This window comes from Lissotriton helveticus, chromosome 11, assembly GCF_964261635.1.
Source record: "Lissotriton helveticus chromosome 11, aLisHel1.1, whole genome shotgun sequence".
Taxonomy (NCBI): Eukaryota; Metazoa; Chordata; class Amphibia; order Caudata; family Salamandridae; genus Lissotriton; species Lissotriton helveticus.
Window position 1 is genome coordinate 309,367,110 of NC_136072.1, and position 27,549 is coordinate 309,394,658.

Consider the following 27,549-nt stretch of genomic DNA (forward strand, 5'->3'; position numbering starts at 1 on the left):
TGGGGTCGTGAACCCTATGTCCGGAGGCTCTGCGTCTCTGGACATGGCTGGAATAGCAGGGCATTTCCCTGGTGGTTCAACACCTGGCAGGTTTACTGAATGCCATGGCGGACGAACTCAGCCACAGGTGAATGTTGGATCACGAATGGCGTCTTCACTCAGACGTGGCGCAAAGTCTCTTTTGACAGTGGCGAGAGCCTTGGTTAGATCTATTCACCACCGAAGAGAACGCGCAATGTCAGCAATTATGCGCGTTGGAAATTCCAAGACGGCACTCACTAGGCGACGCTTTTCATCGCGAGTGGAGTTGCGATCTGTTGTATCCCTTTCCACCTATACCACTTCTGCCCAGAGTGCTGAAGAAGATCAGTCGTGACCGGGCCCAAGTCATTCTTGTGGCGCCGAACTGGGCTTGAAGAGTTTGGTATCCCGAGCTACTCAGTATGACGATCGATTCGCCCAATCCGACTGCCTCTTTGGGATGATCTTCTTTCACAGCAGCAGGGAACGGTCCTCCACCCAAACCTGTCCAGTCTCCACCATCTTTCTATTTCGGCCTTTCTCAGGCTCCCTGATCAGCCAGCTCTTTTCAAGTCCCCTGTTGTAAATAGATTTTTCAAAGGCATTACTCATCTTTTCCCTCCTATTCCTTTCGTAATGCCACAGTGGGACTTGAATCTGGTTCTTACATATTTAATGTGTGCTCCCTTTGAGCCTCTTCACAACTGGCCCCTTAGTCTGCTGACTTTGAAGACTGTTTTCCTGGTTGCCATCACCTCTGCCAGGAGAGTGAGTGAGCTCTAGGCTCTTTCTTGCAAACCTCCTTTTCTATCTGTCCATCTGAACACGGTTGTGCTCAGAACACGTACATCTCTTCTGCCAAAGGTTGTCACTGCCTTTCACATCGGGCAGACCATCACTTTACCCACCTTCTTTCCGCCTCCGCATCCTTCTAGAGAGGAAGAGAGGCTCCACTATCTTGATCCAAAATGTGCGCTCTCGTTTTACTTGAGCCACACACAACAGTTCTGGGTGCATGACCAGCTCTTTGTTGGCTACGTTGAAGCCAAGAAAGGTCGGGCCGTACATAAGTGGACTATCTCCCGATGGGTTGTCTTGTGTATTAAAGCCTGTTATTCTCTGGCTAAAAAGGAAGCTCCGTTGGGGCTGTGCGTCCATTCCACCAGGGTGACGGCCGCCACTACGGCGTTGGGTCGTGTTGTCTCCTTACAAGACATCTGTCAGGCAGCTACGTGGGCCTCACTGCACACTTTTACTAAGCACTACTGCCTGGACAGCCGAGTCCGGGGAGACTGCTTCTTTTGCTGTTCAGTTCTCCGGGACTTCCTGGTGTGATCTTGGTTCGCAGACCCACCACCGGGGTTGGTGTTGCTGGGGTATCTATTCTTAGGTAAGGAATTTATCACTATATGTTTCTTTCAGATGAACAAGTTACTTACCTTCGGTAACAATATATCTGTAAGAAACATTAATAGTGGTAGATTCCTTACCGCACCACCCATCCTCCCCGTTCTGCGAACTGATTTCTAGGGTTAAGGTCATACCTTTCAGGGCCCTAGTTTCTAGGCACCAGTGGTCAGTATCTTGCATGGCTCTGCGTTTCTGGCACGGAAAGTCGTGTACAGAACTGAAATCAGCGTGCGAGGGCAGCGTCTAAGTAGCTGCCCCGACATGTAAGTAGCTGCCCCGACATGTAAGTAGCTGCCGCGACATCTAAGTAGCTGCAGCGACATCTAAGTAGCTGCCGCGACATCTAAGTAGCTGCTGCGACATCATCTCGGCGACCACGATGCCAACGACAGCCGCACAACGCCACCTTCTTTCGCGCAGGGGTACTGCTGACGAAAACTTTGCGGATCCAGTCTGACACCTGGGGTAATTCTAAGGTAAGGAATCTATCACTATTAATGTTTCTTACAGATATATCGTTACCGAAGGTAAGTAACTTGTTCTTTTTGCTGCTACTCCATCAGCGTTCTTCCGACATGGAGTTTATCATGTTTTCTAACCCTTCCTTCACCCTCGTCTGTCTCCCCCTGTTTTGGGGGTTTCCTTGTCTCTGCTGCAGACGCTTGGGTTGAGCTTCTTTTGGACTATGCTCAGTGCATAGGTCATTATGGGGGTGTGGTACCACTTCTATGTGGTTGTTTACTTCCTTGCTCACAGACTCTGTCGTACAGTTCCAGCCAGTGGCTGCGTTCTGTCCTTTGATTTTCAGGTCATTAATTTCCACTGCTGTTGCCTCTTCAGGGGGGCACGGTTCTTTGCTTGGCAGGATTTTTATTGGAGTGGATGCTTGTTCGCTTCCTTCGGTCCCTCCAAGTATTGAGTGCTTTTCAACATGGGATGGTTTGTTATCATTGTTGTTTCAAAGGTTTTTGTTTCTTTTTTGGCACACTGTTTTAAAAAAAAAAAATATTTTTAGGTTTTATTACATAACAACACCAAAAGCATACAGTCGTACAGAGTTAGATACCTGAAGATTTTCGGCAACGCACCCCCTTCCTAGAAAATACACAGCCGTAATGCCAACAACCCAGCATGGGGCAGGCGGCTCATTGTGCTCAGATCACAAACATTAGTACAAATAGGAGGAGTCCTCTTGAATAGTGCTGCGTGAATCTCAGCAGTGTTCCTGCTACCCTCTATCTGGCGTTATTTCAGTACACCCTCGGTCTAGTCCCCTCCGTATCAACCTCCATCGTCAAGGCTCCCGCTCCCACACGCTCTCTCCATCTGCGTCTATTCCATGTGCTCACCTTTTCTGGATTTACACTTTACATGTAGGACCTTCCCCAAATCCCTCACTCAGTTCCAGTTATTTCCGTCAAATCGTGTTTACTCCTTGTGTGTTACAGTGTGTTGCGTTGCATCCTCCCCTTGGGTGTTCAGCCCCGCCGGAACTGCTTCCTCATTCCCACTGGGTAATTGTGCCAGAAATAGCCCCCGGAAATGTTTTGGTCTGCTACGTGGTGGGAGCAGTTTGTTGTAGTTTTCTGACTGCGTACAGCAGTACAGCACATCATGCGTCCATCGCCTCACCGTGGGCGTCGGCCCCCTCATCCAGCATAAGGCCACCACCCGTTTAGCTATAAGCATGCCCATATCCACCAATCTGCGCTTCGTCCTAGGCAGCTTTTTTGGAGTATCCCAGGAGGGCTACCACGGGATCTGGGCCCAGCGATACTTCTACTATTCTACTCAATTCCCTGAAGATCTCTACCCAGTATGCATGTATTCCTGGGCATAGCCATGCCAAATGTAAAAAATCTGCTATAGGCGCATGGCATCTCTCGCACGTCGCTTCCTCCCGCAACCCATATCGACATAAACGTTCTGGTGTGTAGTATACTCTATTAATGTATTTAAAGTGTATAAGCCAGTGTTTACCATGTAGCGAGACTCTCCTTGTATTTGTACAGCAGTATCACCACATATCATCATCTATCGTTATTTGCAAGTCCCTTTGCCATGCCAGCCTCGCAGCAGTGTACCCTTTCTCCCTGTGGGACATTGCTATTTTATAGATATTGGTAACTACCTTGCATGGAGATTCAGCCTTAATCACATAGGTAAGTTCAGGAACCTCCTGTGGCTCATCCAGGTCCTCTCCTAACTGTTCCTGCAGGGCCCTGCGTACCCTGTAGAATTGGAAACGTTGCAGTACTGTGCTCGCTCCCGCAGTCTCAGGCGCCTGTTCCCAGGTCTTTACTTTCCCATCCAGAAACAAGTCCACTGCCGTCAGAACTTTCAGTTGGTGCAATGCCCTTATCACCCCCCGTCTCTGCAGGGAGCCAACCAGAGGGCCCACTCCAACGGCATATTAGGCGAGTACAAAAGTGCTCCCCCTCCCACTGCTGCTGCAGCAAGCAGTGCCATGCATGATTGGTAGCAGTTATCGAATCTAGTGTTCCAGTTCGGCGGTCAACATGTTTGAATATCGTCGCTGTTAAGGGGAGAGGGTCCGCAAAAAGATTTTCCATCCGGACAAATGGGATATTCGAGTACCCATGAATCCAGGTATACATGTGGGCGCCATGTGCGGCTCTGTAGTACAACTCAAAGTCTGGAGCACCCAGGCCTCCCATACTGTATGGTAGCGTAAGGACCTGGCATTGGACCCGGACCTGTTTGCCCGCCCAGGCAAATTTTGTCATAGTTTGTTTCAATCTCTGTAAGAAGACCCGCGGGAGCACCATTGGGATATTTGTGAACAGAAACAACAGCCTTCGTAACACCACCATCTTCATAATGGAGATGCGTCCCATAAGTGAGAGTGGGAGGCGGCACCAGGCCTCTACATCGTCCTCCAATTTACTGATTGTGAGAAGTTGGCCTGATATGCAGTGCTCACTATTCTAGTGATCACTATGTATCAGTCCAAACAACCCTTATTGATGATTGGTTGTAAGTCAACCTTATAGACCAGCTATCCTAGTAGCATGGATACGAGCAGTCTAAGGCTAAGACTCTAGAGGGCGTGTTAAGCCAGCTGTTTTACCATCACATTACCCCTTGAACACCAAGTGAAGGGACACCACACAAGTTGTTATGAAAATAAACGTATATTTATTTATAACAAGTCTACCCTGAACTCTTTATGAGTCAGGGAGCTAAGCACACAACAAAACTCTTACGAAAATACTTTAAGTCGCACAATTTACACAAATGCCCTAGGGGCACGAAAAACCATATACACAATAAGTGGAATGCGAACTTGCTAGCAGGTAAGTAATACGTTTCTAGACTTAGGAATCGCTAGGCCTACAATTCTAAACACTGGGATTAGATGCAGGAGGCCTGTGGACGTCGTGTGCAGAGTGGGAACTCTCACGCGTAAGGCGGGAAAAAGTCTATGGAGGCTAGCAGTTGCAAAGTTACTGTTCTCAGGCGAACCCGACTAGGTGGGTCGAAAACAAGGGTGGATCCGAACACTTAGGGTGTTGGACTATGCTGGAGCACCGGAGTACTCAGGTTACCTAGCCCAGGGGCTGCGACTGCATAGGGTTGAAGTTGCGTCGGAAACCCTCGTTGAAGATCCAGGAGCCTGAAGAAAGAGTTGCTGGCAGGCGGCCAGTGAAGAAAGTTCAGAGTGATCCAAGCCTGGATCAGGGAAGAAGAAACCTGTAAGCAGAGGGGACCAAGTTCTGAATCACTAGCCAGTGATTTGAGTGGGCACCAGGATGGCACCGGACGAAGTCACCTCAGCCAGGTGAGTGGGCGCTGCTGGGCTCTGCAGTCTCTCGGACCAGGAGGCGTTGTCGGCGACCAGGGTGGAGGTGCGAGCTGTCCCACGAAGGTTCTTGCTGTCGACGTCGCTGGACCCAGGATTGGGCAACAAGTCTTGGCAAATGCAAGGCCCACGCGGTGGACCTAAAATGGTGTCTTGAGTGGACCAGGAGGGTCCAGGGTGCTCCTCTGTTGGAGGGGAGCAAGGGCTAGTCTGGAGCAACCAGACCAGCAGTAGTTGTCGTCGTGGAGCGTCGTGAAGGGGTCACTAGCCAACGGGCAAGCGACCTGGACAACGCGGTTGGCAGCAAAGAGCAGAAGGGCCCCACGCAGATCTCGTGGATGCAGGGGGGCTGAACTTCGGTGCTGGAGCTGCTCAGGGTCGGGGCTTCTCTTACCCCAAAGCACTCGGTGGAGGGTCACTCGGGAGTCGTGCTGGACAAGCGTCGTGCAGTTCTGAAGATGGCCGGTCCCTCGAGGTCTCGTCACACCCACGGATCACAGCTGGGCTGATGATGTAGGTTGAGGTCAGAGGTGCCAGGGAAGCCGGTTCTCGTCGTGCTGGAGCAGTCTTGATCCTAAGGAGAGACTGGCAACAAACCGCGATGCTTGGTTGGTGCCTGCTGCTGCAGGGTGACTACTCCTTAGTCACAAGGGAGAATCTTGGGAAGAGTCTTGAGTTCCTTTCGTGGAAAGTAGTTTCAGGATTCAAAGATGATCTGATTTGGAAGGGGGCCAGTTCCTACCTTTATCCTGCAAAAAGGGGCTGGCACGCGACTAAGTCCTGCCCTATGGGTGGGACTAGGAGGGGGGTGGTTACACCCCTCTCCTTTGACGGGCTTTCCCCAGGACAGGGGCTGGAGTGCCCCTGGAACTGGTTTCAGCCGGCCTATGCACAGTGAGCACCGGGGTGCCACTTGCAGTCACCTTCCTCTAAAGCCCTGCCTACCTAGGATACACAAAATCCTGTCTGGGACGGTGCTGGCACCGCCCCTGGCAGGAAACCCTTTGTCCTTGCCTCCTGGGCTGGGAGGACTCCCAGCAGCAGGAGGGCAGACTTGTGTCTCGACGGCAGCATCCATTTTGTGGAGCTAAGGCTCTGTCTGACTTTAACCGGGGTTACAGGTTACATACATGTCGTGTCCCTCTAGAAGGGTGGAATGCTAACCCCGTCGCCAGAATTGGCGAGGGGTTAGTATTCCAATTCGTATGACACCTTACTCGACATGTTTTGATAAAGCGATACCAGAGTTGGCATATAACCGCGAGGATTATAATGCACTTAAGAGTATATGGTATGCGATATCATGGAAACGGCTAAGGGATGGATCCCGAAAGCCGCAGACAGGCTCAGCTCATGCCAGAGCACCATCTCACACGATTCCAAGCACTCTGCTTTCAGGATTGTCAAGGCCTGCCATAGGAGTTACTGATAGGAGATCTGTGTGTCCATTTAGGTTTAGATATAGGAATACTATATCTACAGCAGAGGGTGAGTACACCACTCTGCCCCAGCTGTCAAGCAGCCAGTTGTGTCTGATTTAGTTAGTCTGCCCAGGGGTGGCATAATACATGCTGCAGCCCCTGGGAGACTTCTGGGTGCACCTCAGCCCTGGGTACAGGGACTTGAGAGGGCCCAGTGCCAATTCAGTACCTGGGTACAATTTGGAGTAGAGAGAACAGCTAGGCTGTGGGTCTGATTAGCAGGCCCACAGCCAGGGAAAGTCGTAAACCAGTGAAGCAAAAAGCAAAAATCTGGGTGATCATAGGATTGCAGACCCTACTCTCCTACACTGATGGCCACCCCGTAATTTTCTCAAAATACTATCTCAGAATCCGTATGTAACTGGATCCCTAAGTACCTGACGGAGTCTGTAGTCCACTGCAGCGGAAACTCCATCTCGAATTCCTTAGTGGATGGAGTGAGAGGGAAAGCTATGGACTTCGCCCAATTTACTTTCAGGCCAGAGAGCGCGCCAAAGTGCACTACCTCTTTAAGCACCGCAGACGAGTTGTTCTCAGGGTCGCAAATGCATAGCAGAGTATCCTCTGCATAAGTGGAGACTACGATCTTGTATGTCGGGAAGCCAATGTCCTTGTTTCCATGATCTTCTCTGAGCGCGCATGCCAGCGACTCCGCGACTAGGGCATACAACAAGTGGGATAGCGGGCCACCCTGTCTAGTCCCCCTGGAGATGGCAAAGGTGTCCGTGACCAAATTGCCCAATCGAATCCTCGCCATGGGGTTGGTATTCAAGGCACCGATCATATGCCGGAACACCTGCCCTAATCCCATTCTCTTCAGGACTTGTCTCATGAAGGGCCACTCCACAGAGTCGAAAGCCTTCTCCATGTCTAAAAATACTGCCACCGCCTTTGTATTCTGCTTTACGTGCTGCATTGTTCTAAAAAAGGCTTGAATGTTATATGTCAGATTTCTGCTCGGAATGAACCCCGCCTGTTCCGGAGCGACCAGATGTGGAGCCAGGAGTGCCAGGCGATTAGCCAAGATTTTCGCGTGTATCTTGGCGTCTACATTTAAGGGGGAAAGCGGGCAGTACGAGCTGCACTCCTCCAGCGGTTTTCCCGGCTTTGGGATCGCCACCAAAATTACCTCCCTCATCGACTGTTGCATACTACCCGCTTCACACATATCATCAAAGAGTGTTGTCAGGTGGGGGAGTAGGAGATCAATAAAGGCTTTATAAAAGCCCACCGTGAAGCCATTAGCGCCCGTGGCGCTCCCTGTCTTCATACCCGCTAGGAATTCCACTATCTCATCCTTCTCAATAGAGATCGTTAGAAATTCCCTTTGTGTGTTTGTGAGAGACGGAAGTTCAATGTGCTCCATATAGTCTAGGATCTCTCCATGTCCCCTGTTCTTGTTGTGTATAAGTCTATGTAATAGTGTCGTAACCGAGCCGCTATATCTGTCTCATCGGTTAAGAGCTCTCCTTCCGCCGACCTTATAGTCGTGATTTGCGGCTTCCCACGCTTCGCACTCAACACCTGCGCAAGTACTGATCCTCGCCTGTCTCCTTCACCGTACGTGCTTGCCTACGCATACTTCCCCATGTACCTGACCTCCCTGTCTGCCTCCTCATGATAGTCATTTAACAATTCCTTAATCTCTTCCTCTAGGTCTTTATTATTGTCCGACACCAGGCGTTCCTCTAATTGCCCCAATTTTAATTCCAAGTCCCCCAGTCTCGGTCTTATGGCTTTAAGAACCCCTGAGTGTTTAGTCATCACTACGACCCTAATATTAACCTTAAAAGCCTCCCATATTGTTTGAAAACTATCCACTGTTCCTATATTTGCCTCAAAATATGTTTCAATCGCCTCCACAAGCTTCCCCTTGAAGAGTGGGTCCAGCAGTGAGTAGGGCGGGAAGTGCCATGTAAACGGTTGTATTGTTTTCTTAGGGGTGGTCAGGACCAATAGCAACGGTGAATGGTCTGAGAGTGTGCGCGGCAAGACCTGACAGATCCGGATTTGGCCTAACAGTGACGTGGAGGCCAGCCAGTAATCTATACGAGTATGCAAATTGTGAAAGGCCGAATAGTGCGTGTAGCCCCCCTGTCCCAGGTTGCGCGTCCGCCATACGTCATTGAGGTCCAAACTAACCATCACGCTGCCCAGTGTGATCGCAGCCACAGCAGGTCTCTAAGCGGGACCCGTCGATCTGTCCAGGTCGGATCCCTTACCAAGTTAAAGTCCCACCCCATAAAAACTGTGCATTGTGAAATCTACGTGTAGCTGTAGCCAGCGATGTGAAAAACTCTGGGCATTCATAGTTACGTCTGTACACGTGTACTATCCCCAGATCAGTACCCCGCCCCTTACATCTGGATATCACAAAACGTCCCTCCGTGTCTGCCCTCAGCAATTCTAACGTGTATTCTGACTTGGGGTTCACCCACGTCAGCACGCCTCTTGCGTGCGTGGTGAATCCTGCCACGGTTATATTGTCAATGAGATCTCTGCAGCGCAGCATTGCGCTCGTCAATGGTAGGTGGGTCTCTTGTAGTAGGGCAACATCAATATCGTGTCTGTGCAGGTAGCTCAGAGCCTTACGTAACTTCCGGTGGTCATTAAGACCCCTGACATTCCAAGACAACGCTCTTATACTGTCAGCCCGACCATATTCAGCAATCATCTCAATCACCCTCTCCCACAGCTGACCGCCCCCAACATGGTCACGCAGTACCACGGGTCCCACTCTACCCACCCCTTAAAACACCCCACAAACAAACCCGATAACGAGTACTGTGATGCTCAGCATCCTTGGGCAGAGATCACTCCGTGTGTGGAGAGTGTGGCTGTATCACACTTTGCTTGGTGCCCCCCTCCTTGCCCCGCCGTGTCAAGCCTTATGCATCACTCAATTCCTAAACTGTACGTGTACGCCTATTTTCTGCCTCCTTTCTTGTATCATTTACACGCCCCTTCGTCCCATCAGTTTCAATGTACTGTCTACTCTGGGCAATAGCAGTTTCACCCCGTCAGTTATACTACCCAGGATCGCGCCCCCCCACCCCCTTACTTCTATTTGTTGCAAATGTCCTTCTTTATCAGTCCTGCTCCTCCAGCGGGCCACCAGCTGCCTCATCCAACAGCTGACTTTCCGGACTTCTGCGTTGTTCCTTCGACCACCCCTTTAGAGCCTGCTGTAAGGCCTTCGGATCCGTGAATATATGTAATCGCCCCTATCGGTTTACACTGAGTTTAGCAGGGTATAGCATAGCATAGTCGATGCCTAGGTCACGGAATTGTCTCTTTAGCGGAACAAAATGTTTACGTGCTTCCTGCACTCGCGCTGTAATGTCAGGATATATCGAAATATCAGAACCCTCAAACCTCAGTGACTTCTTCTCCCGTGCCACTCGTAGTGCACCCATTCCACTACAAACATTGTCGGGAAAACTCCCTCTCCAAGCAGTGTGACCAGCAGCTTCTCTATGAACAGCTTCATATTTCCAATAGGGGTGGTCTCCGGCAGGCCCATGATTCTGAGGTTGCAGCACCGCAGGGTCTGCATGAGTTTCCCCAGTTTCTTGTGGTCAGTGTCCAGTGTGGTATACGCTTCTTCCATTTCTGTGATCCTCCTCTCCGACATATCAAGTCTCTCAGCATGTTTATCCATTCTATCCATCCTTTAAGTCAGCGCATCCATTTTCGTGCCTAACGTCGCTATCCCACTCTGCAAACTTTTTTTCCATTGACAAGAGTAAGCTCCATATGTCCGTACCAGCGTGTTCGCTCTCCATAGCCGGCAGTCTCGTGGACTCGGCATCGCCGGCATCATGGGATTTCGAGCGTTTCTGTTCAAACGGCAGCTTAGACTGGGTCTTGTCTCCTTTTCCCATTTTGCCTTGTGGGGGTAACATGGGGACGCAAGCGTAGTCCCAGGCTCAACTTTGATTGTTGACAGGTTGTGCCGGTTCAGTGGGGGGGAGGGGCGCCAACCCGCAGGCTTTACTGGCGTACACTACAGTCCAACTACTTGCACGTGCTGGCCAGGCCCAGGAAGGACCAGATTCTTTCTGTCCCCGCTATTATGCTCCACCTCTCTCGAGCCCCGTGCCCCCTCCTCCGCCGGCCGGCTCCGCCAGTCCGCCTCCACATGCCTCAGGTGTGTCCGTGCCGCTGCGCAGTCGCTCCCCAAGATCTCTCCTTATCCACGCAGGCCGCGGTCAGTAGTATGTAGAGGAGGGGGAATGATGTTCCACACCTCACCACGCGCCCTCGGGCAACCGGATGCCTCCCCTTTACTTGCCTCACTATAGGGGCAACCGAATTGGGCCTACGCTTCAAAATCTTGTGCCAGTAGGAGGGTGCTGCCCTCGTAACTCAACCTTCCTCCTAGTTGCTAGCCGGAGTGCGAACACCCGCGCCGTACCTGCTGCTCTTGCTGACTGGTTATTGGGCTAGATGGCGCTCCCAGACCGTTAGTGGGGCTCCGTTGTTCTTGCCGCTCTGCTCGTCCTGCCCCCACCGCCACAATCAGACCCTCTCCTTCCCCCTGCCGTAGCCGCGACCAGGGCCTCACGCAGTGCACCCTGCTCCAGCGCTCTGTTAGTGCTGGGCTACCAGGTGTTTACAGGGGAGTAGCTCCTCTGAGTTCCCTGCGTTAATGCATTCACCTCGCACTTATGGAGGCCACTGTCGCTTCAGGCCCGCAGCCACCAGAGATAAACCAAGTTCTGTTTTGGCTGCCCAACCCCGATGTCACACGGGGGGTCCGACCGTCGTACGGGCCTCTTACTCCCCAACCCGCAGCCACTCCACGTTGGGGGATGGTCCGCTTCTCTGTTCCTCTGTCTCGGAGGATCTCGCAGCCAGAGACCCCCGCCGCACACCGTGCCCCCGTCACAGTCTTCTCTCCAGGGCTCAGCAGTGGCCCCACGTCGCTGGGGGTGGATGGAAGAGGGGGGGGGTGCGCCACTCAACCCCCGCCGCAGCACGCCTATCCCGCGCTGCTTTCACTTTTCTCGGGGCTCCGCTGGCAGCAGCCGATCACCGTCCAGGTGCCGGAGGTGGTGCCGCACGTCCTGTGACGCAGCGCCGTCCCGTCGCTCACCACAGTCCGTGGCTTGTTGGCCAGGAAGCCGCGCCTGCTTCCCACCGCGGTTTTTCCGGGCTCACACCTCCAAAGTAGTCAGGAGTTTCTCCCGACTGCAGCGCTGCCCCTCCGACAGTAGGGGCAAGGTCTTTTGAGGCAAAATTCAAACTAGTGATGCAGGATATTATCAGGATGTTGTCACGACGAGACGGAGTTCGGGGCTCAAGCGGCCATCTTGGTCGCGAGCAAGCTCTGCCCCCTTTTTTGGCACACTGTTCCTATACTCTCACAAATTTTGTAGTGGCTCCACGTTGTGGTGCGGGAACGTTTCACTTCAGAAAACTGATGTCAGCACGGCAAGGGGGTCTTATATGGTTCCATTGACCTCACTTCCGTGGATGACGTCAGGATGGAGCCTTGCGACGCCGGCTCCAGGCATGCAGAGGTACTGCTGGGTAAAAGGTTTTCCGGATCCAGTCTGACGCCTGGGGATATTCTACGTTAAGGAATCTGCGGCTAGACTATGTTTCTACCAGATACATCATTACAAAAGGTAAGTAACTCGTTCGACGGGCTGTGTTACCATTACCTTTTCTTGTTACTACTCCTTTACAGGGTTTCATGGGTCTAGTGTCAGCCACGCTTGCACTTGCTGTCCCCACCTGTTTAAGTCAGTCTTATTGACGGATTAGTTCTCTTTTGGAACTTGGTATGTTTTAGTTGCAGACCCTCCTCCAATTCAGTATAGCTTTGGTATCTATTCTAAGTTAAGGAATTTGCGGCTAGAAGTTACTTACCTACGGTAATAATGTATCTGGTAGAGGCACAGTCTAGCCGCAGAGTCCTTAACACTTACCCATTCTCCCCGCTCTGTGAAGACCTTTTCAGGTTGGGTTCTACCCACTGATTTCTACCAGTGGTCTCTGTCTTCCTGCATGTTTGTCTTCTTCACATCCTTCCCAGGTCAGGATGTCTTACTCTGTTTTACCTGTTGCTTCTCCACCCATTCTCGTAATTGGGTGGTGGGCTCCCTTATCCATCCACGCTCTTGCACCCTGGTTCTTTTCCAGTGTGGAGATTGGTTATGTCCTTCTTCCCTCTCACTCCCCTGACACTTTTTCTCCATTAGTTGGGGAACTATGTGACTGTGCTAAAGTCATTAGTCATATATGGTGAGTATGGTTGCACATTCTCTGTTGTTGCTGAAATGTTGTCAATTGCCATAACAGTCATGTTGTTACAGTCTTGTTGTCCATTACCATAACATTCATGTGGTTGCAGACTGCTGGTCGTTTACCATTACATTCATTTCCATTGTTGTTTTGCCTCATAGGAGGGTATGGTTCTTTGCTCATGCAAGACTATCTCTTTTCAGTCCCTTACAGTCTGAAGTGTTTTCTCCATCATGCATTGTGGTGTTTCTCTTCATTTTTATTCTTTATTGTCATTTTTGATTCGAAGATTTTTTATCTTTTTTGGCACACTGTTCCCAAACTCTCACAGTGTTAGTAGTGGCTCTGCATTGTGGCGCAGAAAAGTTTCACAGTAGAAAACTGACGTCAGTGCGCCAGGAGTGACTTATATGGCTCCACTGACGTTATGTCCGTGGACAAGGTCAGGGCGGAGCCATGCGATGCCGTCCCGCGGCACGTAGGGGTACTGCTGAAAAATCACGGATCCAGGCTAGCGCCTGGAGGATATTCTAAGTTAAGGAATCTGCTGCTAGACTGTGTCTCTACCAGATACATTGTTATCGAATGTAAGTAACTTGTTCTTTCATGGTCGTTAAAGGTGATTTGTGGTAGAGGCTATTGGGTAATCGAGTTTAGACAGAACAAGGGAGATGGTAGCTTGGACTTTGTGTGGAAATCCCGAATGGAGGAAGATTCGTCACAAAGTTTTTATAGTAACAAAGCTTAATCTTGCTAGTTTATCCACATGGGCATTCATCGATAGCTTGGGGGCCATGGTCATTCGAGGTTTCTTTAGGCGGTGTTCCCAGATCATCAGGCCAGGTGGCGAGTGGGTCAAAATGTTTCCAATCGCCGCACAGGAGTATTTCTGTTTTTTCAACTAGTGAATTAAGATTGAAAAGATGGAATTTCCTTGAGAGTTAGAGTATTTCATTTAATTTGTTAATTACAGGTAAAAATTTGGGTCTGATGTCACTTCAAATCAATAAGCATTTGCTTCCTGGCTCTTCTGGTGAATTCCTGAAGCTTTTGGATGATTTTAATAGTGAATGAGGACTACTATGGAAAAGGGTATTATCTTGGTGTTCGACATGTAACTCTACCTTAATTACTCCTCAACTGAAAACATTCAGCAACTGAAATCCTGCTTCAAACTAATTCTGATGTAGATGCCAAATACCCACCTTCAGTTCAACCTAATGAATGTAGAATTACTGTTATTTACCAATAGCTCCAAACAGCCACAGATTCCAACTTAGCTGTTTGACATGGGCCTAGGTGGTGTTGCCATTTAGCTGACAAACCTAGCAAAATCCCTAGAACTCCCCCCTTTAAAAAACCCTCACATTTAGAGAATGTATTGCCTGGGAGACAAGGTGCTTTGTATCATCTCTCTCTCCTGATGAAAAGGTAACTGTGTCCCCCCCCGAAAATGATTTTAGAACAACAGTGCAAGCCATGATCCTCTCTCACTTAGCCTGAGGCAACACTCTGTTCAGCCACCTCCGCACCTCTGAATGGCATCATACAAAACCTCAGCACATCTCCTCAAGACTATACTGACTCCCCGTCCCGATCAGTATCATGTTCAAGACCAGCTGTATGACATGCATGGCCATCAGAAATATTACACTTACATACCTGGTCGCAAAACTAGCCACCTTTGCAGGTCAGTGTCATGGCAGGAACGAAGACATCTTTAGACAGGAGATGAAAAGATGCAAAGAAACAACACAAAGCAGACCTGCTTTATGTACAAGACAGGATCGTACAAAAAATCCCCACTGACATCAGAACTACTCAAACCCTCCTGCTGTTGGGAAAGAAACTGAAGACGCATCTTTTGAAGAAGCATTACCTTAACACACTAGAACTTACCTGCGGCGTACCCACCAAATAGAATAGTATTGGTCCGTGAACTCTTAACATTCCATTGATTCCCATCTAGGTTCGCACCAAGGTACAAGTACCAGTATATGCATACATAAATTCGATACAAAGACCAGTATTGACATCTCAGGTAAGTAAAAGAGGTTATTTAGGGTGCAAAGGTACCCATTAAAGATGCATTGCCTAGGTCTAGAGCCAGGATTGTTCTCGAACTGTGAGAAAGTGAAGAGTAAGTCCAGAAGAGATTCCATCTTTGGAATTCTTCTACAAAATGAGGAAGACCGTTCTACCAGTAGAACCTTCTCTATTTTAGTACTTTCTACGGGAAATAGCGTTTACAGCGCTGTTGTTACCACGCAGGTAGGTAACAACGCAGTCGTTATAATGACCGCGTTGTTACAACGCGTGGCTTTACATTGCAAGTAGTTTCTACGACTTGCTCTAGGTGGCTTGCAACACCAGGGAATGTGTTGGATTTTAAATCCAACACATTCCCTGCTGTTGCGCTAACTTGAGTAGGAATAGTAATTTATACTATTCCTAAGTCCAGCGCGCCATCTAGCGCAAGTCGTTGAATGACTTGCGATGTAAAGCCAAGCGTGGTAACAGCGTGGTTTTTTAACGACCGCGTTGTAACCTACTGTGTGGTAATAGCATGCGTAGTAAAGTGCTATATTCACTTTATACAAATCTGAAGATTTACCATTGCCACCCATCACTACCCCAAACCCGAATACTCCTGTGGAAGGATCCTCACTTTAATAATATAAACCGGTACCAATTGTTCCAATTATATTTAGAGCTGTTTTGTGGATGGAAGGTTCCTTAACAGCATGTAACAAAAAGTTATTGAGATTAACCGTGGAGTCTATATTCATGGAATTATTGATATTTTGTGCCTATAAATTGGACTTTTATCGTTGTATTGTAAAAAAGTTCAGTAACCATTTCATTTGAAAAAAAGTGCATATGTGCCATTATCATATACACGTATTCTGGTGTGGGTCCACTAAATTCCGATCAAGTGCACTGGAATTTAATCAATTTGGGGAAATGTTTAAATATCATTTGTTTCATGATGTCCTCTGTGCTTTTCAAGGTGAAGATGCCGAACCATTCTGTGCAAAGTCTGTGGAGCAATATTATAGCTGGAATATTGGAAAAAGAAGGGCCGCTGAGGTAATTATTTTCTGGTCATTTATCTTTTTAAATGTATGTGGTTTATTTTGTGTGACAAAAGACCTGAATTGCAGGTTTTCACATTCAATGTATCTGTTTTAACAGTGTTTTACTTCCCTCCTCCGCAAGGGACACCGAGAGCCATTCTAAGTCTACCTGTAATGGACTCCAAGATAAATCCGGAGGGTACCATGCCACTAAATTGATATATGTCTTCCAGAACCGGATAGCAAACTTGGGCTGCTGGCCAGAGACACGTTTCTGCCCTGCTGCTGCTGAGCCAAGCTTGAGATGGGGAAGGCAGAACGATAGGTATCCTGTCACAGGGAGGTGCATACTCCAGTTCAGGGAGCCGCTGGCTCCCACTCTGGCGTAACACTTGATAAAGGATATGGGAGTATCCTCCCCACTGTCCAGCCCTTCCTCTGGGAGGGACCACTGAATCGTCACAACCATTTTCTGAGGGTAATTAAGGGCTTACCTGTGGGTGGGTCCCTAGATTCGTCGCGGGACAAGATTCAGATCACATACCACTTCAACCGAGACTGCGCAGGTGAAGATTCCTGCTGCTCCTGGTCTCATCATCCTGCTGGTCTGTGCCCGTGCTCCATACAGGTTCTTCACCAGGTCTGTAGACACCCAAGACACCCAAAGGAATCTCCCTTGGAGTGAAGGAGTCACTCCCCTGCAACTGCAGGCACCGCAACACAGCTGAGCTGCCTGCTGATCCTGGGCTCCCATGGACTCTGAAAGGCTCAGCAACACAGGTGGCGGTTCTGCAACTCCCTCGAGGCCTGCACTGTCTTCATACTGTGTTTGAGGCCAGGATCCCTCATTGGAACCGCTGGAACAGAACCCTTGTGCATTGCGTCGACTTGCCGTCGCCAAGGCTTGTTGACTCTCTCAGAGATTTTCGGGCTCCGAGAAGCTCCAAATTCAAGCAACTCCTGAAGCAAAGATCTTTATCCTCACTGCTTCCTCTGCACCATGGGCCTTCTTCATTGGCGAGCTGCTTGAGGACCTGTTGTGACTCCTGTATCTTCAGCCTGCATGTCCTCTTGAGGGTCTTTTTTGGTTCCAGTGGACTCCCCTGCTTGCTTGGGGCCTTCTCTGACTTACCTGGTCGTGGTGGGTCACTTGAGCCTTGCTGGTCCTGACACTGCACCTTTTTCATCGACTACTTTGGTTGGCACTACCAAGGCTTGTTGGTGCCCCTGCCGGACACTGACTCCTTGGCCTTCGACATCCGGCGTGGAACAACTCGGTAACGGTGGACTTCAGAGTCGCCTGGTATGCACAGTTGCATCTTCAAGGGCACTGTCAACCTCATCTGTATCTCCGCCATCGGTGGGCATTCGTCTTCTCCTGGTCACTCCTGAGTGGCATGGACTCTGTCCCCTCTGCTTGACGGTACCTCTCACCTTGTATCCTCCTTTGGGTTCCACCGGACTCCTTCGTTGTCTTCTCTGGCGACATCGTTCCTGAAGTCCTCCATTGTGGTCTATGGCGGTTTCCAATGTCAATTGACACCTATGCAACTGGCTTCCCTGGTGTAGGTATCCTGGTTCCTGGGGTATCCACAGGTGGGGTGACTCTCCAACCTTCCATCTTCCACAGGGTTTCTTCAGGGTCCTTCTTCTTTAAAAGTGCAACTGCGACTTACCCATTGACTTGTGTTTATCAAGCGGTCGTGCTCCCACTCTGCACATGTGGGTTCCTGGATACTTACCTTAGGTGGTTCCCCAACACTCCTATGGCTTCTGGGTCCATTCTTGACTTGAGTCGTGGTTTGCATTCCACTATTGTAGTATATGGTTTGGTCTCCCCTGGAGACCACTGTTTATTTGTGCTACTTACATGCTCTGTTTCCTAAGTATTCTGTGTTTTGGGTTTCTATCTCCAGGTAGGAGATAGTACAATTGTGTTAGTGAGTGTTTGTAATAAAATACATATTTTTAGACCTACACTGTGTGATTATTTTACACTTAACCTATAACATAAGATTAAGTACTGGTGAAACAAGCTGCTTTACACTCCTTCTGGACTAAGCCTGGAGGGTGCTCTCCACAGCTACCATTTAGAAAGCTTTCTAAGGTTGTCTAAGACCACTATAATCACCATAAGGGTTGTCTGGATTAGTGCAGGGTGCTACACTTATATAAGTGAGCACCATATACTAAACCAGCCTCTCACCTATAGTGACAGTTGATGTCCTTACCGGGGTTATCTACATTGCCTTCTCCTTCCTGCCTGGCCCTAGTGATTGGTTTTCCCCCATCTCTCGTCCCTCTTCCCAATCATTCGGAAGGCGTTCTGGAGGAGCTACTGTACCCTTAGTCTGTTGCTAATACAATTACTTAACAACTAATATGATGGCGAAAGACAAAGGCCCTGAAGACTCTAGACAGGGGAAGATGGATCGCTATACAAAAGTGGTGGTCCCTCAGGTGGAGACTGGAGAGACCACGCAGCCCCAACGGATAATGCCATATTACTTCCGTTGATAAAATCCTCGAGTTAGGCGATAGAGGGGAAAATAGGGGAGGTATGTTCTGAAGTAACACTATTGCACCAGGATCTAGCAATGTTTCAGAAAGTGTAACAGAAGCAGAGACCCAAGTCTCAGAGATGGAAGATGCAGTGAGGAATCTCCAAAAGGGAGTGATGGAACTCCGTAGCACGATTAAAGATGTACTATGGCATCTGGAAGATGCATAAAACAGAGCATGCAGGAACAGTCTTCAGTTCCTGGGCTTTCCGGACGACATTGAGGGAGCTTATGTACCTGCGTTCCTGGTGACCTTACTAAAAGACACTATTCCACCTGTTTTATAATAGAACGGGCACACAGAGCACTGAGTGATAGTCCGCCACACGGGACTTCATCCTGACCAATTACAACAAAGTTTCTAAACTTCCTCGACAGAGATATGATTCTATGGGAGGTGCAGTATAAAGGCAAAATCAGGGACAATAACTGCAAAATTATGATATTCACAGATTATAGCAGCGAAGTCCAACGCCAGAGAAGGACCTTTGACTCTGTTAAAGTGAAACTCAAAGCCCTCCAAATTCAGTTTATGGTATTGTTTCCTACAAAGTCATTTACTTGGGCAAGGCACACTTCATTCATATGCTGGAAGAAGCATAAGCCTGGATTGAGAAGAGGCCAGTCCTACATCCACAGAGGGAACTGAGTCCGGTACGATGACTTTGCCAGCGTGCGGAAGCCCCACCCAGAGACAGAGTGCGAAGGAATGATTGAAAGCTGAGATGCGGAGGTGGAGGGACCCTATAGACGCTGAGAAGGATGACGCACGCGGACGTCAGTTTTTTCTTTTTCCGCGCCAGCAAGCGCAGATCCGGAGAGAGAGGTACCCCCCAGTCACTTTTTGATTGAGTTATTTTTGGGACTTTTGTCTCTGTTTTTTGTGTCTTTGATTCCTGGTGTATAGGGATGCCCGGTTTTAAGTCTTGCGCGGCTTGTCCCTTGTAGGAGAGTGCGGTCTGCTTCCTATGGTCACCCCCACTTTTTGCCCTGATTCACTGGTTTTTCGACTTTAGTGTGGCTGTGGGCCTGCTAATCAGACCCACAGCCCAGCTGTCCTCTCTCTAGATTCATACCATGTACGTTAGGTACATATCGAATTGGGTATTGGGTCACCTTTGTGAGCCCCTGTATAGTGTATCATAGGTACCCAGGGCATAGGTGCATCCAAGGCCTACCAGGGCCTGCAGCATGTATTATGCCACCCCTGGCTGGCCATCCAAACTGACACCACAGGCTGATCACTCAGCTTGGGCAAGGTCGTGTAATCACCCCTTGCTTAGATATAGTATTCCTATATCTACCCTTATATATAGACACATATATACCTATAAGTCACTCCTATGGCAGGCCTTAACCATCCTGGAGGCAGAGTGCTTGGAATTATGTGAGATGGTGCTCTAGCATGAGCTGAGCCTGTCTGCAGCTTTCGGAACCATGTCCTTATAGCTGTTCTATGATATAGCCATACCATATACTTATAAGTGCATTATAATCCTCGCGGTTATTGCTAACTTTGGTTTGGCTTTATCAAAACATGTCGTGAAAGGTGTCATACGCTTTTGAATCCTCCTCCCCCCCCCCCCCCCCCCGCCAGTTCTTCTGGCAGTGGGGGTAGTATTCCACACTTCTAGAGGGAGAAGACATGTAAGTTTTACTTTACCCGGTTAAAGTTAACAGAGCCTCAGCATCACAAAATAGATGCTGCTGCCACAGACACGAGTCTGACCTCCTGCTGCTGGACGAAACTCTGGCAGGGGAGGCCTGGACAATAGGTTTCCTGCCTTGGGAGGTGCTAGCACCTCCCCAGACAGACTTTAGGGTATTGGGGCAGGGTAGGTTGAAAGAAATGAGACACTGCCTGGGGCACACAAGGTGCTCCACGCATAGCCTGGTTTAAACCAGTTGCTGGGACACTCCAGCCCCAGCTCTGGTGCGAAACTGGACAAAGGGAAAGGGGTGTAACCACCCCCTTCCCAGGTTCCACCCACAGGAGGAACCTAGCAGGTAATCTAGCCCCTTAATTTGGTATAAAGATAGGAGCTGAGTCTAGAGACTTTAGATTTATCCTGGAGAGAAACTCTGAAACAAACTCTTGGACCTTCGACGTTCCATTTCGACTGGAAGACTGAAGACATCTCCCTTGTGGTCAAGGAGTGACTGCCCTGTGCAAACAGGCACCACCAGTAACTTGCCGGTTTGCTTTGTCGACGCTCCAGCCGGATCCCGAAGACTTAGCGACGCAGCCTCTGGACTTCCAGACTTCTCTGACTCCGACCCACATCCACAGCAAAGCTGAGACCCGTGGCGGACACGAGAGACGTGGGACCGGACATCCTGCAGTACCTGCTTTTTGCTACTTGTGCAGCTTCTGAGGCGTCCTCGAAGTTGTGCATTGGGGATTGAGAAGCCCCAACCCCGAGCAGTAAGGTCACCGAAGCTCAACCCTCCACACTCCACGAGTGCCGCGTGGGGCCTGCGCCTGCATTTTTCCTCGATGCGTCTTCGCGGTTGCTAGCCCGTTTGCTAGTGGCCCTCCTGAAGACATCCTTTTGAAACAACACCGCTTGCCTGGTTGCTCTGGGCTTGCTCCTGCTTTCCTGTAAAGGGGAAACTCCCCAGACCTTGCTGGTCTGAACAGAAGCCGATCTTTCCTTCCTGCGTGGGTTGCCTTTGCCAAGGCTTGTTGGGTCCAATCCGGAAAACGACACCGCCAACAGCTAGATCCTTCGTGGGACAGTCTGTATCCAGCTCCTGGTCGTCGTCGACGCCTCCTGGTCCACGTGGCTGCAGAGACAAGCTTCACATCCTCACCTGATTGCATCTCGACATCGCCTGGTTCCTTCCTGGTTCCTTCCCGGTCACTGGCTAGTGACCCAGACTCTGTCCCCTCTGCTTTCAGGTTCTTCTCGACTCCGATCCACCCTTGGATCGATCCGGACATCTTCCTCCTGGTCTCTTGCAGCACTTTCTTGCAGCTCTCTATAGGATTGATCGACGAAACCCGTCACAAAAGAACACCTATGCACCCGGCTTCCCTGGGTGAGGTAACTCGAGTACTCCGGTGCTCCCGTGGGTAATAACTATCCAAGTGTCCTAGTTTAACTGGGTTTTCCCGTAGTCCACCCGGAACTGTCCGAAATCAACTACTTTGTAACTTTTACGTTCCCATTGATTCTCTATGGTAACTCGCGTGTGTGTTTACACACTGCACACGCATCCTGTGGGTCTCCTACTTCCATTCCCTTGGTTGATCAGTGTAGCCCCAGCGATTTCCTAGGTCCTAGGCCTACTCACCTTTTAGTATATGGTTTGTGTGGCCCCTAGGGCAGAATTGTATTTGTGCAACTTATAGTATGCTTATTGAGTAACTTGTGCTGTAGCTCGAACTCTGACCTCATAAAGAGTGCAGAGGGGTTGTGTTAGTAATAAATACATATTTATTTGATATATACCTTGTGTTGTGTCCTTTCATTTGGTATTCAAGGGATTATAATTGGTAAAACAATTGGCTTCACATGCTCTCTGAAGTATTAGCCTAAGACTGCTTTGTCCATGCTACCACTAGGATAGCTGGTCTATAAGGTTGACTTTACAACCATCACCATAAGGGTTGTTGGGACTGGTGCAAGGTGCTCACTAGAATAGTGAACATCATATACCAGGCCAACTTCTCACATCCCTCACAATGTCAGTGACAGACTGGCACCGTGAGTGTCTCTACTGCCTGGGGTGCAACCACGACTCCAAGTCATACCCCGAATGCCGGCCCATGGCTCCGAAAACTTTGCGGGAGCGGTCCCGCAAGTTGCTGGAGGCCTGGAAGTCAGCTCTGCGCCGTTCAAGGTCCCGGTCCCATGGGAGGTCAAGGGACCGGTCGCGGAGCCACCACCACCATCGTTCGACAAAGTCTTCGCACTCTGAGTCAGGTTAGGCGAAGCACAAGAAGTCAAAGAAGCGTCTTCGCCTTCCCCTAGCCTGTCGCGTGACATGGCTGAGGATGCGGGTGGTGCCAACCATGCGGCTCCAGCAGAACCTGCACAGTTGCCGACGGCCTACCCGCCCTTCCCGGGTCCGTCGGTGACTCAGGCCCAGCTACAAGACTTTCTGTCAGCTATGGCCCGCCTTTTTGGCCCATTGGGCCCTGCCAGAACGCCTTCGAGCCCTGCAGGTCCTACTGGGGGTCCTCGCTCCTATTCGGCTCCGACGTCGACAATGACTCCGGTCTCGACGCCGAGAGACCCCTATGGCTCCATGCATGGATCCCAGCCGATGTCGGGTGGCCTGGTATGACCTCTACCGACATCGACGCCTACAGCACCTGCGTTGGCCGGCTCCATGGCCGGCGCCGTCCCCGGCTTCCACCCCGTCATGGAGACGGCACCGGACCGGTGTCGATCGGCGCAGATACCGACGCCGATGGGGAATTTCTATCCCTTTCTCTATCCACCTCCCTCTTTTCCGCCTGCCCAGCAGGTTGGGGAGGATGGGGAGGACTGGGAGGGGTCTGAGGAACCTCTCGCAGCCCAGTGCGAGTTAGACCCGGACTGGGAAGAGGAATTCGAGGATGCAGGTGACCTGGATTTTACTCCAGAACCTGGCACACTGTCTCCTTCTACTGTGGCTACGGATAAGGGTGGTACATATTCTGTGGTGTTGTGTAGGGCTGCCGAGGCTCTCCACCTTGAGCTCCCTACAGTGGCCGTCGGTACTAACCTCCTGACATAAGTGCTTCGACCGGCATCTTCCTCTACGGAACCGCTGCTGCCTTTCAATGATGCACTTTCGGATGTCTTTTGGGCACCTGGTCCAGGCCCAACACAGAGGCTCCTGTGGATAGGAACGTGGCCCGACACTATTGCCCGGTCACCAGCGACCCCATTTTCCTCTCCAAACACCCTATCCCTGAGAGCTTGTTTGTCCGGGCCTCTGCATCCCCAAGCGCATTCCCTTCCGCACCACTGGACAGGGAATCCAAGAAACTAGAATAATTTGGGAAGACATTTTTTTACTTCAGCCAGTTCAGGACTGTGATCTGTGAACGCTGCATGCCTCTTAGGCCTTTATTCCCACTCTGTGTGGGACACGGTTGCGCAGGTGCTGCCTCAGTGTCCGGAGGAGGCCCCGACGGTGCTCTCCCAAGCTATTGCTGAGGGGAGAGACGCAGCCAAGTTCACAATTCGTTGTGGCCTTGACACCACCGACTCGTTGTGCAGAGAGATTTTCATGACAGTGGCGTTACGCCGAACCGCCTGGCTGAGGACGACTGGCTTTTCTAGCGATGTCCAGAACACTCTGATGGACATGCCCTTTGATGGCACTTGCCCTTTTGGCGACAAGGCAGATAGTGCTTTGGGGCATTTTAAGGACTCACGGGCTACAGCCAAGTCCTTATGCCTTTTGGCCATGCGCACTCCTTCCGCTTCTGCTTTTCGCTCCTTTCGTGGCCAAGGAAAGGGCGCCCAAACATGTTCGTTTCAGAGCCACAGGCCTGCGCAGAAACAGTCTCAGCGCAGCCGCGGGCCCCGCAGACATTGGTAACGGGGCCAGCGGGCGGGTTAGTCTACCACCTCCCCTGCTGCCACTGCCACCAAACCTTCCTAGTCCGGTGTTTCAGGCTCACCAAACGCCAGTGGGTGGCAGGATTCGCCATCACCACCCCCAATGGTGCACCATCACTACGGACAGGTGGGTTTTACAGATTGTCCAACGGGGATACTCCCTCCCCTTCGAGACCACCCCTCCAGCCATGCCACCTCAGTACCACCGCATGTCAGGGGATCACTTGGAACTTCTCCAGCAGGAAGTTGCAGCCCTTTTGGCCAAAGGGGCAATCGATCATTTACCAATGCCAGAAGTAGGTCGTGATTGTTACTCCCACTACTTCCTGGTTCCAAAGAAGGACAAGGGCCTGTGTCCTATCTTAGACCTTCGGAACGGCAATCGCTTCCTCTAGAAGGAGAAGTTCAAGATGCTCAAACGTGCGCAGGTCTTGTCTGCCCTAGACCCGCAAGACTGGATGGTAGCGTTGGACTTGCTGGACGCTTATTTTCATATCCCCGTCATGCCGGCCCACCAGCGCTACCTCCGGTTCACCGTAGGCCACGAGCACTTTCAGTACACTGTGCTCCCTTTTGGCCTTACCAGCGCCCCTCTGGTGTTCATGAAAGGGATGGCGGTGGTCGCAGCTCATCTGCGCAGATCAGGGGTTTCAGTCTTTCTCTATCTCGACGACTGGTTTTTGAAGGTGGGCTCGCCCCAGGCAGTCTTCTCCCACCTCCAGACTACAGCCGAACTGCTGCATTTGCTGGAGTTCTCCATCAACTTGCCGAAGTCGCACCTGATTCCCTCTCAGAAGCTCCTCTTCATTGGAGTGGTTCTGGACACAGCACAGTTTCGGGTTTATCCTCCTGAGCAGCGAGTTCGGGACATTCGGGCTATGATTCTGATCTTTCGGCCTTTGTCCTGGGTTTCGGTCAGGCTGACTTTGAGGCTGGTGGGCCTCATGGCCTCCTGCATCCTGCTGACCAATCATGCCAGATGGCATATGCGGGCTCTGCAGTGGGACCTGAAGTTCCAGTGGGCGCAGCATCAAGGGGACCTGCCCGAGCACGTCCAGATCTCAGAGGGCACTGCCCAGCAGTTGCAGTGGTGGGTCAGCGGCAGATCCCTCTCCCTCCCCCAACCAGAGCACACAGTGGTGACGGATGCATCCCTCCTGGGATGGGGCGGCCATACGGGAGAGGCAGAGATCATAGGCCTCTGGTCTCCGGCAGAGTCAAGGCTCCATATCAAGCTCTGAGCGATCCTACTTTCACTGAAGGCATTCCTTCCCTTTGTCAAGGGGAGAGTAGTGCAGGTGTTCACAGACAACACCACCGCCATCTGGTATTGCAACAAGCAAGGCGGTGTGGGGTTGTGGACCCCATGTCTGGACAGGCTGGAACATCAAGGCATTTCCTTGACGGTTCAGCACTTAACAGGTTCCTTGAACGCCAGGGTGGACGTACTCAGCCGCAGGTGCATGATGGATCACGAATGGAGTCTACACTCTGAGGTTGAGCAAGGTCTCTCTCAACAGTGGGGAGAGCCCTGGTTAGATCTATTCGCCACCGAAGAGAACGCAAAGTGTCATCTCTTCTGCGCGTTGGAAATTCCAAGGCGGCACTCGCTCAGCGCCGCTTTTCGTCACAAGTGGAGATGCGGTCTATTGTATGCCTTTTCGCCTATACCATTTCTACCCAGAGTGCTGAAGATCAGGCGCGACCGGGCCCAAGTTATACTTGTTGCCCCGGACTGGGCTCGAAGAGTTTGGTATACCGAGCTACTCAGTATGAGCATGGATCCCCCGATCCAACTGCCTCTTTGGGAGGATCTCTGTCACAGCAGCAGGGGACGGTCCTCCACCCGAACCTGTACAGCTTCAACCTACATGTGTGGAGATTGAGCGGCGACAGTTGATTCCATTTGACTTGCCTCCTGAAGTCTGTGATATCATTCTGGCAGCCAGGCGTCCCACCACTAAATCGGTATGCGCCTGCAGGTTGAACAAATTTGTGGCATGGTGCACAGCAAAGGCCGTGGATCCCCTTTCTGCCCCTCTTTCAGAAGTCCTTTTGTTCCTTCTTTCTCTGACCCAGCAGGACTCTGCTCTGGGCATTATTTATGGCTACCTTTCTGCAATTTCAGCCTTTCTCAGGCTCCCTGATCAGCCCTCTCTTTTCAAGTCCCCTGTTGTAAATAGATTTCTCAAAGGCATTACACACCTTTTCCCTCCTATTCCGTTTGTTATGCCGCAGTGGGACTTGAATCTAGTTCTTACTTATTTTATGTGCGCACCTTTTGAGCCACTTCGCAACTATCCTCTTCGTTTATTGACTTTGAAGACTGCTTTCCTGGTTGCCATCACCTCCGCTAGGTGTGTGAGTGAGTTCCAGGCTCTTTCCTGTAAGCCTCCCTTTCTGTCGGTTGATCCAGATGAGTTTGTGCTTCGCACTCATCCTTCCTTCTTGCCAAAGGTTGTCACTGCCTTACACATCGGGCAAACTATCACCTTGCCTACTTTCTTTCCGCCTCCGCACCCTTCCAGAGAGGCTTCACCGTCTGGCCCCAAAACGTGCGCTCTCATTCTACCTGAATCGCACACAGCAGTTCTGGGTGGATGACCAGCTCTTTGTTGGCTACGTAGGCGCCAAGAAAGGCCGGGCTGTACACAAGAGGACTATCTCCCCTTGGGTTGTCTTGTATATCAAGGCATGTTATTCTATGAGCTAAAATGGCACCTCCGGTGGGGTTGCGCGCCCATTCTACCAGTGCGACAGCAGCTACTACTGCATTGGGATGTGGTGTCCCCCTGCAAGACATCTGTCAGGCAGCCATGTGGGCCTCGCTGCACACTTTTACTACGCATTATTGCCTTGACAGTCAAGTCCGGAGAGATTTCTTCTTTGGCCATTCTGTTCTCTGTGATTTTCTGGTGTGATCTTGGTTCCCAGACCCACCACCGGGGTTGGTCTTGCTGGGGTATCTATTCTAAGGTAAGGAATATATCACTATTGTGTTTCTTTCAGATAAACAAGTTACTTACCTTCGGTAATGATATATCTGTAAGAAACATTAGTTAGTGATAGATTCCTTACCGCCCCATCCATCCTCCCCGTTCGGCAAACTGATTTCTAGGGTTAAGGTCATCCCTTTCAAGGCCCTAGTTTCAATGCACCAGTGGTCAGTATCTTCCATGGCTCTGCGTTCCTGTCGCAGAAAGTCGTGTATAGAACTGACGTCAGCGCGCATGTGCGCCAACAACGTCATCTCGGCGGCTATGATGCCAACGACGTACACGGAGCCGCACGACAACGCCTACAGACGCGCAGCGGTATTCTTGACGAAAACTTTCCGTATCCAGTCTGACGCCTGGGGGTAAT

The 27,549-nt window shown here is 50.5% G+C and overlaps 1 protein-coding gene across 2 annotated transcripts in view; it reads left to right on the forward strand.

The window, feature by feature from the left end:
* YEATS2 (YEATS domain containing 2) overlaps nt 1-27,549 on the forward strand; it is a 1,326,518-nt gene that overhangs the window by 1,011,273 nt on the left and 287,696 nt on the right. For both annotated transcript variants that reach the window (XM_078665556.1, XM_078665557.1), the window contains exon 25: nt 15,998-16,077. In XM_078665556.1, the coding sequence (XP_078521682.1) occupies nt 15,998-16,077 (80 nt within the window). The remainder of the gene's footprint in view (nt 1-15,997; nt 16,078-27,549) is intronic.